We start from the raw sequence: 15,506 nt of genomic DNA, 5'->3' as shown, positions 1-15,506 counted from the left end.
TGCTTATGTGAGATTTTAAGTACTCAGGCTTTATAGGCAATTAAAAAAGAATCTCCCAATGGCAGGAAAAGATTGAGAAGCTAGAGCTGTCAGCAGCAGGCAAAGCATAACTAACGTGTTTGGCATCCCCTGAGCTGGAGAACGTAGATTTTGACTGCCTGTCTTACCATGCATGAGATTAAAAGGAGAGCCTAAACAACCAATTCAGTGCTGAAGCAGTTATTTTCAAGCTTGACAAAAGAAACTGCAACAGGCCTCGGTTTCTGTGACCAAGGCATTTGGCCTAGCATGGGATGACGACTCACATAACTTCAGAGGCCAAAGCTAAGCAGATCCATATTTTGGTGCCCTGCTGACAAAATCTGCACTTCCATATGACTTGCTAACAACATACAAACCTCACAGTGTTTGGGAAGCAGCCCAACTCTAACCCCTAGCATTTCGTCTTGACAACCAGCCCTCAGCAACGGGAGTAGCCAAAAATCAGTAACTGTCAGGCAATCTTATTTTCTGCAGTATGTGTATCTGCTGCATTGCCACTACTTACAATTCATAGTCTAAACACTTAGTATGGAATTTTCTCATACTATTTTATTCAGACTGTGAATTATTTGAAACTGTTTCATCAAATTTCTACATATAAAAATGTTTACAATGTACAAGCTAAAAAAATGGGCAAATTCTGTTTTGTTGCTTGAACGTAACCAAAAAAAGATGCTTTTGTAGCCACTAACGGAAAAAAACCCCACCATATATTAAATATATACACACATACGTATAAATGTATAATAGCATAGTATTATATTAACATGTCCTTCTCTTAGATGGAAGACCTTACAAGGCTAGACAAGCTCCTTCTGCCTGGGTTTGAAGATAGGACTTGTCTGTATGGACATGCGAGGGTCAAAACGGCAGGTGACACCGTGCATAGAAGCTGCAGATCCAACCTTGCATGCGGGCGGAGCAGGGCATGGGTCGCTCGAGATTGCCCCAGGAGTTGACAGTCCTGGTCAGAAACTTACTGATTGCATAAGCAGCCTTTTTTTTCCAACCAGATTTGCCTATCCCACATGCCTTGGTCATCGTGCTTGTAGTAAGCATGGGTAAAGCCCTTCCCAAATCTTCGCTCGCCAAACCAAGCCATCAATAAATCAATATTAACATGTTATATTCATGAATGTAAATGCTAAAGAAAAAGATTTTTGCTTGAGCTAGTAGGTGTGGTTATGCTGAAAGTCTGTAGAGTTTGTGTGCATGGCACTTTGCATGGTTTCATCAGAAGGATAAGCATCTATTTCCTGAATTATTATTAACCTTTTCCAGACTGGACTCTAACTACTGGGACCTGGATTTGTGCAGCAAGTTTGAAGCTGGAAAACCATGAGAAATCTGAAATGCCCCTTTAATCTGTAAATACCTTCTTGGTCTACCAAAATTGAGATGGAAGTTGAAAAAATCGGGATATAAAGCACTTCTGAGATCTGAGGAAAATGGGTTGACTGCTGCACTCTTACGGTTTTGCTCTTACTTGAATTTCAGTTTCTAGCATCTTTTAGATCCCTTCTCTTTCCCACTGGATACCATAAATAGCTTTTCCTACTCAGAGACTAACTATTCAAGATAGCTGTTAGATCATGGATCGTTCTGAAATACAATAAACAGGACAATCCTGGTAATAAAAATGAAAATCTTAAATGCTCATACTGGTATTACTTGTAAGAATAAGTACTTCTTTAGCACGCTGAAGAAATAGCAGCACTACGCATGATGCCCCCATTAGTGATGAAATTACCCCCCTTATTGGACTGTACCTTGAATAAAGCCCTTGAAGTCGTATTGTTCTACACCTTCTATTTTATCCTTTGTGATGCCCTGTAACTGCATGACTGTACGTACCAAGAACACTTTTTGAAAATATGCAACTTACTTTTCTGATGTAGACCTTTCCCTCAGACGATGTGGTGGTACTGGAGGTGGCACATGTGGAGGTGGTAAAGGAGATGAGACCTTAAAGGCATCGGAGCTACTGTCAGAAGCGCTTTTAGACAATGGTCTGTACGTCTGGGTCTTTGCAGCTGGGTGTGCCTGAGCAGAGAAGGATGGACTGTAGGAACCTAATATAAAACAAAACCAGAAACAGTCAAAGCATCAAAATGAGCTTTAATAAAACACAACATGGAATGTTACAAGAACTCACTGTTACTCAATAAAGGTGCAAGGTTACAAAAGCGTGTAAATGCATTTTTGAAAGTACACTGCTGTATACGATGTAGCTCATTAGACTATTTTTATTATATTTCTATATAAACCTACAAACACGCAGATAAAGTGCAGTATAGTTAAAACAAATTAATGATTAATGTAGATGTTAATTAATAATTCATCAACAGCTGTGATGGATATATCCATCACAGCTGTTGATGACAGCCTGTAATTACTCCTCAGGCTCATCCTGCCTCTCAGTTCTATGTTCAGAATGAAGATGCAGGAAATGCACATTTTTTCCCATTGTTTTAATAATTACTGTTATTCTGAGACAATTAGGCAATAGTGTAACTTTAAGAGGATCACAAGAATCCAAACAGATCTCAAACAACTGACCCACAACAAAAGCTCTCAACAAAACAGAAAAAAGGCAGTTTGAGGGCACACAGAATGCAATGAACACTGAAATGAAGAATTTTAATGGTCTTTTTGCATAAGGCACTATGGGTTTTTTGCACATATAGTCCACTCACACTTTCATTTTTGCTTTTGTAAATAATTTTACCACATGGTTATAATCTTCTGAAAGACACAATTATATATCTTAGATGAATGTCTTTCTTGCAGGCTAATAATATCAACAGCTGTGCCTATAGCAAAAATGAAAAGATCATAAACCAGAATCATCTTTATTAGACACTCTTAATCCATATCTTAAAAGTTGTTTTCAGCACAACCTTTTTGTCTTCCCATGTTAGCAGTTAGCATTTGCACTTTCACACAGTAGCTCCCTTTCCATTTTGATGAGGAAAGGCTGCGTTACTCACAATCACTAGTGAAAATAAATGCAGTGTAATCAAGAAACTACAGTATTACACTGTACCCCATCTGCAGTAAGAGGCGCACAGCTGCAATTCATTTCTGTGGTAAGAACGAAACCAAAATTAAACTGTTTTATTTGGGAAAAAAGGCATGAAAAAACACCAACTGAGATCAAACAAGACGATAAAAGGTGTTTATGTAAGCATTATAAAAGCAAGCACGAAGAGTTAACTACCCCGTTACTTGCTGACATTAACAAAAGACTCATTTTGAAATGAGGGAATAACTCCTACCAGTACTGTATGCATATGGAGCATTATACATGTCTGTGTCGTCATCTACAAAAAGAAATACATGTTACAATAGTGCAATACAAGCCAGTCTATCACAGCAATGCAGATTTGTTTTTGCAAATACAAACAGCAGCTTGGTAGTCAATCAAGCTCTCTATTTCTTTTGCTCATCCCACAGGTGTTTTCTGAAGACTCTTGTCCCATTATACTTACCATGGGCTAATTTTACAATATTATTAGTAAAAGGGTGTCTTCTGGTCATGTCACCTATATTGTGTACTTACCGGTAAGCACTGAATTGCAAATTACAGCTTTCTGTCAGTTCTTCTCACTTCCTCAAGCTGAATTTCTTCCTTTAGTCAGCTCCCCTCTACTAGAGACTATTAAGCTGTTGTTCCTATCACAAAAAGCAACCTCAAATATCTACTATGTGACTAGTGTTCAAAGCAGATCCTGTAAGCCAGAATTTTCCTGCTTACATTTTATATTCAGCTGTTCTAACATAGGAGATCTCCAAAAGAAAGCTGGTATGGTAGGAGATTTACAGCAGCCAATTTCTCATCCTTCAAACTGGAGATGGGGATCACTTCACTGAGCTCTCAGTGACTTGGAATCATACTCAGTGACTTGGAATCACTTTCATTTTACTAATAAACACATTAGAAATTTTCAGCCTTTGGCAGAGGAAAATAGCTCTCTCTGCAGTAAACTCAAATTAACCCATTTGCTTTGATTCATTATCTGACACTTGGTGAACACTTGTATTTTCACATAGCAGACAATCAAAATGCAGAAAACTGCATTTTTTAATGCCACTGAGAACTGCCTAGCCATGACAAAAGCACACTTACCAGGCTTATGAACCATGTGGATTTGCTTGAACATTGTCTTGTACCAATCCTTTGGCCTGTCAACTGTCTAAATAAAACATAATTTTTAACAATTAAAACCACCACCACCACCACCAAAACCTCCACCCAACAAAACCCCTGTGTATACAGATCAGGTCAGACATTTAATATTATTCCGGACACAAAGCCTGTTATGGTTTGTTCCCTTTTTAATATAATCATTTTCATACCATCTATTTCAAATGGTGTTTTTATGCTTTCCATCTAGGAATTCCTATAACAAGTTCTGGAAGACCCTGAAGGCTGAGTTAGTTTTGGAGTCTGATCTTGGAGGGTACAGTGGTTAGGAACATAGGAATTAGTGCCAGATCAAGAGTTTATCTTCTTAGTGCCCTATATTTGACCATGACAAATGTCAGATACTTTACAGTAAAATGCAAACACCTCAGCAATTATGAGAGTGTAAGAAGAGCTTCTTTTGAACTCCTGGCAATTTCCAACATAGATTGTCTTCAAAATATAATTATAAATAATGGAAAAAAACTTCTGAATACTACTGAGTAAAGAATTAAGACAACACTATATTTAAGAGCTAATATTTGGATTGTAAACAAACTATTTCCTTTCAACAGTTTTAAATTCCCTTTCCAAGCAAATTAGTTTTAATTATTTTTCTATTTTGAGAAAACCGAATACAACAGACCTTTCAATAATCACTCATTAAATTGTATTTACCCCTACTTTTGTAAACTAAGCAGTCCCAAATTTCATGAACTCTACTCATATCAACATTTGCTTGTGCTTCTTTTTTTTTTTCTTCTGCATTTTCTCTTTTGCTGCCATCTTCTTTGAGACAGGATGATAATATTTCAGAAAAGGAGATAACATAAAGGCAAACATGTTTTCAGTATTATTATTCTTAAGTCCTAAAAATTTTGCTCCTTCCACTGTAGTCAGAAATGCAAGTTTTAATGCATTAGTCTTAATGTGCATGATCTTGCATTAGCTAGTACTAAATCTGCAAACACTCTGCCCACTGCTCTTTACCATGAAAAAGTGAAAATCCACTAATTCAGCTCTACAGATCTGAGTGTGTTCTCCTGGCACCATGCCATCTTTAGTGAATCACACTTTTGTGATTTAACATTGTTTCCCTAAAGGTATGAAACATCTATACTTGTGAAACACTGGTGAGAGCAATTTAGCTGGATTTGAAACAAATGTGTTGGTTTGGTACTCTAATATATATTCAAAAGTTTACCAGGAGGTCCAGAAGGTCTCAAGGAATCCATGTTGATGTGCATAACCTCTGTGATGGTACTCGTTTCCCACAGCAGTAGAAACCTGCAATGGTCCCATGATACTGCAACTGTCTTTCTAATTATATTAGGCCAAGAAGGGTCTTCCAACAGAGCTTGAATCAGTGATAGGTGAATAAATTGTAAATTGCTATGACCGTACTCTTTGTCAAGGGACAAAGGTGCGCAGATACCACTTTGCCAGATCCTCCTTATCAGTCAGGTCCTCCACAAATCCACAGGAGGCTTTCACTTAGAGATCAGGTATGGATAAGCTCCCAAGTAACCAGAGAAGGCAGACTCCCAACATCTTTCTGGACATTTGAATGTTTTTCTCTCATCTCCTTCCTCACCTTGAGGCTTAAAGCCTCAGCCAGTAATTTGCCTTTACATTATAAGCCAGATAGGATTAGTTAAGGAATAAATTAATTTAAAAATGCGTTTACTCAATTTATATCCACTAATCTTACATACCTATCTTTTTTTTTTTTGAGGAATTAGAAGTATTCACGATGTACCAGGCCATTCAGATGCCATCCTGTTTTGCATACATTGTATTTGTTTCAATTAAATGTTGGAATATGGTATCATCATATGTGAATGAACAATCAGCCAAATAGCATGTAGAGAGGACAGAAGTAGTACCTGCAGTTGGTACTTAGGAAAGTCCATAATCATTGCAGTATTCCTATAATCCATCAGAAATTATCCAACTAAAGCAGGCATTTAAGACTTTCAGTGGACCTTCTGTGTTTGCAGTCATACCACTTTCCATGAATATGTTTTTTCCTTTCCTAGGATCCCGTCATAGTGGTGAAGTCTGGTGGTGCCATTTGACTGAATGTTTTTCTGAGTGAACAGCATTTTGTCCTCCCTTTTCCAAAGACTGTTTTTGATGCCTTGGAATTTCAACATCTGTGGGGCAGGGCTTGGCATGGTGGCAGAACTTAACAATGATCTGAATTTTCAGGCTTCAGAATTGCACTTCCCAGAGCTGGGAGGAGCTGAAATGGTATGGAGGGAACATGCCAACATGGGATCAAGGTTCTGAGAGATGGGAAAGCTTTATAGGAATCCTTCCCCTTTGAGCAGCTGTGGACAGAGAGGGTTTGCAGGAATAGAAAGAGAACATCACTCTTATTTCCTTGGCTAAACAGCTGTCACAAACCATGTTCTGAGAGTAAAGACAGACTTGGAGGAGATAATCACAGCTTGAAAATCTCCCTGCTCCTGAAAGCCCTCCAAATCTGGAATACAGATACTCCCAGGTTCTGACTTGCATGCTTACCTTTGAATAGCATAGTGTTTTGGAGCACAGTGTGTATGTTGCCTATCACCCATGAACCTGCATTTACTGATTTTTTGATAGACTGTCACACTTTTCATAACAATGGAAGAATAGGAAACTTTTAAACCTTGCATGCAGCAATAAAATTAACTAATGTGAAAACTTCACTCTCGCTCTCCAGATGGAGTGAAGCTGCATTTTATGGGAGAAGATTCCTATTTGGATTGCTGACTGACCTTGGAGAAAGAGTGAGTGATACATCCTACCTTCTACTGTTTGTGGGAAATGCAGTTATAACATTTTTGCATGATTTTGCATAGTATTGCACTTCTGAGAGGTGTAAAGATGTTCTTACATGATTGGGGTATACAGGGCTCAAACACATCCATCCACATTTAAAATGTGATCTCAAATAAATAAGTTGAAAACAATCTCACTTCCAGCTAAGTAAGTCCTAAGAACACAAAGTGGCATGAGACACACACTCACACACATGTGCTAGCATAATCTTTTAGCTCATACCTCATTGTGCGAATCATTTCTACAATACTAAGTTTACAAGCTCTAAGATAGTTTGAAATGGAAATATAACAAAAAACAGAGCAGATCCAGCTGAAGAATGTCCTAATTCAAATTAAGTTATGCTTTTAGGAGAAAATCTATGAGAAACTCAGACCACACAATCCGAAAGTTAAATACAGGTTGGCAGTTTGCCAACTCTGTTAAGGACACTTGAGGGGGATTTCTGTTATAATCTTATATAACTGATATACACCCTCTTAGATCAATCTGCTACTAAAAAAGAACAAAAATAATTATCTTATATAAAGCATAGGGACTATTTACTTAAAAAGGGGGTAGGAAGCTAGTCCACAGTTGCAAAGGATTTTTATTTTTAAAAGATTCTGATTGCATTACTTTTACTACCAAAAATAAAGCAAGAAATGCCAGTTTCCCCCCATTCTTATAAAAATTGTTCCCATCTTACCACTTATTCTGATTTTTTCCTATTGCTTTCCTCCATCAATTCCTGATTCCTCCCCCCCAATTTTTCAATCCATTGAAGCAGTTCTTGGCAATGCAACACAACCCCCTGTGTCAGTATTGGCAGAGAGGGTGCATCCAACAGCTGCTACATCCTTGCACCTCAAAAAGACTTCACCTGCAAGGGCTCTGCCGCTTTCATCGTGGCTCCCACTCTTCTTACTCTTTCTCCGTCTAGCACGGCACTTCTCTGGCTGGGAAGGGCAGTAAGCACTCCTCCCCAGACCTAGTGCAGCTGCCACTGTACTCTCTAGACCAGCCAGAAGAGGCTGCCCTGACAGCAGAGTGGAAAGAATGCTTCATCATAGTGAAAACAAAACTTCTCAGTTTGACATCCTGGGACCGCAGGAACTGGTGCCAGATGATCAAAACTCGGCTAAGCACAATGAAGGGGCTTCCATGCTGTTCGTTTAAATGGCACAGTGATTATATATTGCACTTCCACCAAAATGCTAGTCACTTAGATTATTATCAGAACAAAACTTAATTTCTACACTACCCTGAGGACACGAGAACCATTGCCCCCCAAAATGCAGGAGCATGAGAATTTTATACACACACACACGTATATATGTATACTTGCATGCATATATAGAGTATGTCTAAAGTTTATTTTAGAAGTAACAAAACAATGCAATTAATACCTATCTCCAAAAGGCAAGAATTAAAAGAGAAGCAAGAGAGACACAAATTTTTGGCTACTTCTAATTAAAAGTAGAAACATGAGGTTGCCCAATTATGCTTCCATCAGCATTCTCCTTTTCTGTCAGCACACAATATTACATTCATGAGCTCGCTGATTACGCATACTGTATTCCACATTATATAAGACTAGAAGAATGCATTACTAACAATCAATTCATTGTATGAGTTCATACACAGATTCCCAGAATTTCCTACCGTTCTAATTGCTGTAGGGATTCCCGATTCATCCACCGGGCCAATCCCTGCATAATGTGGAGCTTTAATGACTGTAATTTTTTTTTCTTCTTCTGAGGATCTACAGATTGGTATTGTACTGGTGGTGGTGGCACTGCCAACAGTCTCAACATGCTGTGAGTATGACTCTGTGGACTCTGTAAAGACAACATGACAGAATATTGTATAACTTTACAATAATCATACTTGGCAGTTGAATCACGCTTCCCCATTTCATTATGCTGTACAAAGACTGACAACAATCTTACCCATATACATATACAATGCTTAGTAAAAATTCATTTTAGCTGAGGCTTTGCCCTACTTAATGTTACATTATAAACTTATTTAAGGACCAGATAAGCTATTAAACTCAGATCATCTTAGATCAGAGGTACTTTTTCACAGCATTTTACGCAAAAAAAGGAAGAAAAAAACCCTCCAAAAATGTAGCAAAATCTACTGAGAAAGTGGCAGCCGCCTTCTTATAAATCAAACTCTTGCACCTCTCCTATGCTTGAAATTAGTGATATAATTTCAAAACTTCTCCCCCTGCTAAGTCTAGCAAACTATAGAAAATGGCTGTTCTATAAGCACAGCAATAGATTTCAAACAGCCCTCCACAAAAAGTTAGGCGATATACGTTTAGAAGTGTTAAGCTTTGATGCGTGAATATTTTTAAAATTAATTCAGACATGCAATTTTCATCTCTTAAAGTTATGTTGGTATGCTTAAGAGCCTCCACATAATGGACCATAGTAACTTGGCACCTGGGCAGCCATCTGATGATCCACCTACAGCACTTATGCTGATCCATGCAGGCTGCTACCGGTTTGTGGCGACTTGCAATATTTCTACCCCCGCCCTCTTCCTATATATTTACTGAAGTTCACATGTCACTATTACCATTTCCCTCTAAAATTCAGAGTAGTTTATTTAACAAAAAGCATCTCACTGCTGGGATGTGTCATGTGGAAGTTTGTACTGCTGCAAATAATGTATTTCTTTGCTATATGCAGGAAAAAGAGCCCTACTCCTTTAGGCAGCATGTTTCAATAAATTAGTGGGCTGCTATAACAAAGCTTCTTTTTTTTTGCTAGAGCAGGTACAGTGCTTGTGAGACATTTCCACTGCAGGATAAATGAACGCAGGGAATAAAAATAAATTCTAACACTACTGGTGAAGATTACAATTGCCTTTCACATTAACATGCGTTGATTCTTCTGAAGCAAAATACTTGAACGTAATGTAAATCAGCAAAAGCAGCTCTACTGACTGAAAGCTCTAATTTTAATTGGAATATTTTTGCTCATTCCTACTACAGAGAACTGGATTTGGCATGGCTGTTTCAGCTGTTGACTCAAGTTTGAAATCCTGTAAATAATCCAGCGCTACACATATATGGAGAGGGGCAACTCCCCCTGGCAAACCGCTAAATATTTGGGCCATTTTTCCAAAATTCATGATGTTAAATTTAGAAAACATTTTGGATTTGATCCTTCATTCTTTGTAGGCCTTGAACTAAGTCTGTCAGTGGGAGTTTTACACGAGCAAGGAGAATTACCTCAGGCTGTTACTGTGGAGCACAGAACTTCAGCATCATACATGAGCAAAAGTTATGGAAAACACTTTACTTATTTCTAAAGACCTACAGAATTATTAGGTCTTTAGATCAGCAAACTATAAGCAATCAAAGAACCTAGAATTCTGGGATGTGGAGAAACCCATGTGTTCAATTTTTGCACTTATTGCTATTATAGGGATGGCAACATTTGTGTAAGCCGTAAATCTCAGAGTGAGACTGTCACCTAATTTCCACACACACAAACCAAAAAAAATAAGCTCTGGGATCACATTCAAATTATTTGCTTGTATAGTCTGATCTGAATATGCAAAACACTGGTCAAAAAAAGCAGCAAGCAAATGACTGTTCTGGCAAACCAGGTTATACCAGCAAGGATCCCTTCTAAGGCTGATCATGCATCTTTAAAAAAACCCAACCAATGCCCTATAAAAATACATAATGTAATTATAGACTGACGCAACTTTAGGTGTTCAAAAGCTCAGAGCCCCTCCTGCTGTCGGCACCATTGATACTGAAGATTATGGAAGCTGTGGGGAAAATCAATGTACAAAGTTGGCCCTCGATTTCTTAAAAGAGGCAAAATCTGAAGGGGCTGCATAGGCTGAGCTATTTTGATATATGCTCTTTACTTGATAAAGCTAGTAGAAAGGTGGCAAGAGGTCACTCTCACATACATAAGTAATAAAACTTAATAGTTCAGGATCACTACTGTATCTAACAATAAATGGTATTATTTATTTGCATTTACTTCCCAAGGTAGATGAATAGACAATACCTTTATTATGGATGTGAAGCACTCTGCAATTGTTTGCAGTCTTTGCCATGTGAATTGGAATATGTTGCATAATGTATAAAGCAAACATTCTGTGTGAGGCTTACCCATCATCCTGCCATGCTGCATGATAACAATGTTGGAATTGAGTGAAGCTGGTGGAGGGTAAGCTGAAGAAGGGGAAAAAGGCCTTTGAAAGTAACTCACTGGGCTGGCAGCAGTGCCAGAGTTCCCATTCACTGTGATCTGAGCCTGAGAGAAATAAAACAACATGCCATTAAACTACACACAAAGCCCTCTGACTGTCATCCAAACAAAGAGTGATGCAAGACTGTCATCTGCACACCGATTACTGGTTCTCAGGAGCCCTAGCCATTATGGTATCTGCATTCACTGAAATACAAAACTCATCACAAGGGGTGCAGAATATGTTGTTCCTCAATATACCTTGTACCTCCCCTCTTCTCTCCTTGTATGTGCTCTCTGTGAAGCATGCTGAAATTATGGGAAGGTGACAGAAAGACCATGGTCAAGGTGATGAAGATGGAACAAACAAGGTCTGAAGAGGTTTGACAGCAATGCAAAATGAAGACGGCATTAAAAGTTCCTCTCATTGTGTGACAAAGGCTGCCTGCCACAAATGACTCACTCCAAGAGACATATTCCCTTAATGCACATGCTCAAGCCCTATGGGCATTAATGTGCAGACCAAAGGGAGAAGTCTTATTGAGACTAGCTAAAAAGAGTGAGCCAAAGCTTCTTTTAAAAATGGAAGTCAGGTGGAGTGATTATGGGATGCTGAGATGTAACCCATCATAATAAAAATAAACAGCACCAAAAAAAAAAAAACCAAAACCAAAGAAACCCCACAACAGAACAAAATCAAATAAATAAATGGGGAAGCTAAGTAAACTGGCAGTATAGCAACATCACAAGCTGTTTAGGCTTCAGTCACAAGAGGTACTTCTGAAACAATCTGCTTCCCTGACCCCAGGTTTAGAATCGCCACATCTGGCTGTAGCACTTTCATAGGCAGCATTGCAAGGATCAAAACAGAGATACTGAGAAAGCATTGAATGAAATTAGAGAGCAGTGACTATTTCATCAGAAAAGGGAGATAAATTCTCTGCAACACCTCTTTTAATGCAGAACTCTCTTTAAATCTGAACAAAATCAGAAGTGCTACAAACTTTGCTCAAATTTATATAACAAAAAAAACCCCATATAAAACCTGCTATAGATATAAAACATAAGACTACCTGAAGCAGCAAAGCATTAAGTAAAAATGTATTAAAAGACATAGTATGTTTTCATTGAAAAATGAAATAGTTCATGACCTCTTGTATACATTCGTGTTTTGGAGATTACTGGTTTGATTTGAAATTTTTAATGGCTCAGTTTCTGATAGCTAAGACAGCAAAACAAATTCTGGCTCCTATGCAGACATCATGTGAACTCCTAGATGCATTCAGGGTTTCTCAGTTTAAGGATGCCTGTTTTCAGAACTGAACTGAAGGATTTGTGTTGTGGTGATGTCTCCATTAAAAACTTGTGTTTAAGTATTTCCTCAATAAAGTTAAGAACCAAAATGTTAATTAAGTTGGCTTTTCTCACACCATCCTCTCCTACAAAAAAAATTCCTTACACCTTCTTACTCAATTTGTATGGCTTTCGTTTCACTGAGGAGAGGAGCAGAATTAGTCTAAGTTCTTTGCCAACTGGAAAGCAACTCTTACGAATTACTGTAATAAAAAATTAAAATATTCTGGGTAAATTCTGGGTAAAGCTGGGCTTTACCATGTGGCTGGTTTAGACAATAAAGCTCTTATACTAAGCAGTACACGTTATCATGAAAACAGGATCCACGCAAGTAGCTGATGGACATCAGTCATAAATGTGAGGCATGTCCATATACAATATTTCTGGGTTTGCTTTTAAGGAAGCAAAGGAAATGAAATCTTAAAACACCTGTTTGTGAACTAGACCTTTCACTTTGCTAAATAATCTCCTTTGTGGGAAAATAAGATGATACAGAAAATAACTTTCACCAAAATGCACTTATTTCCTAGTCTACTGGGAAGATAATCCTCATCTCTTTCATGCTATTCATGTCCCTAAATTCCTCCAGTTTTTCCTCCAGCACACTGTGCTCATCTGCTAGCAGAGCCTACTACTTCTGCTTCTAGGTAATCAGTCTCTTGTAAATATTCCTCTTAGGTACCAGATTTGAGCTTCCTTTAATTTGCCTGAGCATCAGAAAGAGCAAGTCTCCGGACTTTTGAATCAGAGCAGAGCAAAGCACCTATATGGGGCTGAAGCTGTTTTGTAAGGTTCTCTCTGCTGAGGCAGGCAGCAAAAGTAACAAGGTAGCATTACAGATGTCTGGGCAATTTTGTGCAACCATGCTGCACAGCCTCCAGATGTTGAATTAGCCTAAAATACTCAGAATCAATTCTTGAAGCTCAAGACAGTCCTGGAACTTGGGAAGAGGCAAAAATCTAATGTGCACGTCCATTTCCAAGTTTCCATTAGATTCCACAATTTTAAATTACATTAAAAAAAAACAAACCATAAAGAACCCATGAAAATTACTTTATAAGGGAAATGTCTGTGATTGGAATAGAATCAGAAAAAATAGTTTCCAAAACCAGCAGCTCTCTGATTATAACTCCAATTCTAAGCATAAGCCCAAATAAGAATAATGATTCTCATACTTCAGGTTTTCAAAGAAGCTGTAATCTGTGACTAAAAGTACGGCAAATAAATAAACAACAGTTTTATGTTTAGCTCTGCCTTTTGCCTGGAGCATTTTACAGTTTTGTTGATTCAGCTCTTCCTGATGCTGTTTCTTCTTCTCAGAAAACCTTTCTGCCTAAGCTCTCATTAAGGACCTCAAGAATTAAAAAACATCTCCAATGTGGAGATAATGTCTTTGAAAGCATGGTTCCATCTTATGCAGGTACAGTTCTGGTTGGCACAATCCTATGTCACTTTTATTGTTACCTCAGCAGTTTTCATCTACGAAACCAACAGGAGCCTCCTTTGACAGTGAAGATCACTACACGAGGAGAACTACTAGCAGCACATGCGTGTGTACCACCAGCTTTCCCATCACTTTCTCATTTCACAGATACATTTACAGTCATCTGGCCCTCCCCTGCAGAGGATGGGAGACGAAGACTTTTCTATACTGCAGAGGTGGGTCTTGCCAGTAGTTAATTTTGTGTGGGGCTGTTAAGACTGTCTGTGGACTTTTGTCCTTTGATGGGAGACTCATCCTTTCTAATGCTGAACAGCTGTTATGCTCATCCCTGCCACGAGTAAGAGAGAAAGTGGTGGTCATATCTGACCCAACATATCCCTCTACAGGGAGACTATCCAAAAAAGGAAAAAAAAGAAGGATTGTTCAGTTCAGCTTATAAAAATACTGTTTAAAGAAAACAAAAACAGTTAGCTGATTATTTTAGAAGAAAATATAAATGTTCCATGCTTCCCATAGCTAGTAAACGGTTATGTAGTGATTGTGCTTCATTTACATGTACCAGCCTGTAACAGTTATGGTATCTTTGGTTACAACTACTCTATGCAGATTCACAGTACTGACTCTCAAAAAGAAAAAATGTAAAAGCAAAAACAAAGTTGCAGAACTGTGTGACAAGAGTTAGGAATGACAGCTTTCACATGCCTGTTATAATATTACTTTTTTTTAACAGCATCCAGAGCATTGACAACAGAGCACTGACTCTCCAGGTGACTGTGCAAGTTTGGGCTCAAAATGGTTGTAAAATACATACAAAACTTTAAAAAATACATATACTATTTCTCTTCTCAGACTTGAAAACGATAACATGCTCAAGGAGTTGTATGAAGTTTGAACACTGCTGTGGCCCAGTAAAACTTTGGTCTCAGAGCATCTTTCTACTTTGCAATTCAGCAATGAATTGCTCCATTTAAATAAAAGCTTTGTTCTGACTCATTTTAGTCATGCAAATAATCTCAAAAGAAATCAGAAGGGATCAGGATTTGACCCAAATTCCATACCTTCTTTCCACCCATATATGAGTGTACTAAGGTAGAGAAAACTGAACGCACATATGAAATGTCTAATTGCAGGCTGTTTTTTTTCCTTGATTTAACTAAGACAAAAGTAACAGGACACTTGGGTACTACAAGATTATGAAGTTCATTCATATAAGAAACTGTGCTTAGGAGAGGAAAAGGCTAGTTAGAGGAGAGAAAAACAGTATCGTGCAGTCAGTGGTCATGGCTGGGGAAAAAACTGCATTAAATATTGCCAACATTTACTATGAATTTACAAGTTATATTATTGAAAACTGTACCTCAGTATAAACCAAAAATAGTGGTAGCCCAGAGGCTACAAACTCCACAGACCTGTACATTGTTAACAATACTTTAAACAAATCTCTTCA

At 38.1% G+C, this 15,506-nt stretch overlaps 1 protein-coding gene across 13 annotated transcripts in view; it reads right to left on the bottom strand.

The window, feature by feature from the left end:
* The window catches only part of SORBS2 (sorbin and SH3 domain containing 2), a 148,630-nt gene that overhangs the window by 42,001 nt on the left and 91,123 nt on the right, over positions 1-15,506 (bottom strand). For 8 of the 13 annotated variants that reach the window (XM_057420320.1, XM_057420321.1, XM_057420322.1 and 5 more), the window contains 5 exons: positions 11,184-11,328; positions 8,702-8,877; positions 4,172-4,238; positions 3,321-3,365; positions 1,928-2,114 (listed from right to left, as the gene is read on the bottom strand). In XM_057420320.1, the coding sequence (XP_057276303.1) occupies positions 1,928-2,114; positions 3,321-3,365; positions 4,172-4,238; positions 8,702-8,877; positions 11,184-11,328 (620 nt within the window). Of the gene's footprint in view, positions 1-1,927; positions 2,115-3,320; positions 3,366-4,171; positions 4,239-7,919; positions 7,996-8,701; positions 8,878-11,183; positions 11,329-15,506 lie in introns of those variants that run through there. The other 5 variants (XM_057420326.1, XM_057420331.1, XM_057420328.1 and 2 more) reach the window with 4 other exon arrangements.

The sequence above is a fragment of the Pezoporus wallicus genome, unplaced genomic scaffold (assembly GCF_028554395.1).
Source record: "Pezoporus wallicus isolate ANWC-B61680 ecotype Strahan unplaced genomic scaffold, APGP_CSIRO_Pwel_v1 contig_5552, whole genome shotgun sequence".
NCBI classification, from domain to species: Eukaryota; Metazoa; Chordata; class Aves; order Psittaciformes; family Psittacidae; genus Pezoporus; species Pezoporus wallicus.
The sequence above is the reverse complement of the archived record's forward strand: the minus strand, read 5'-3'. Positions and strand labels throughout refer to the sequence as shown.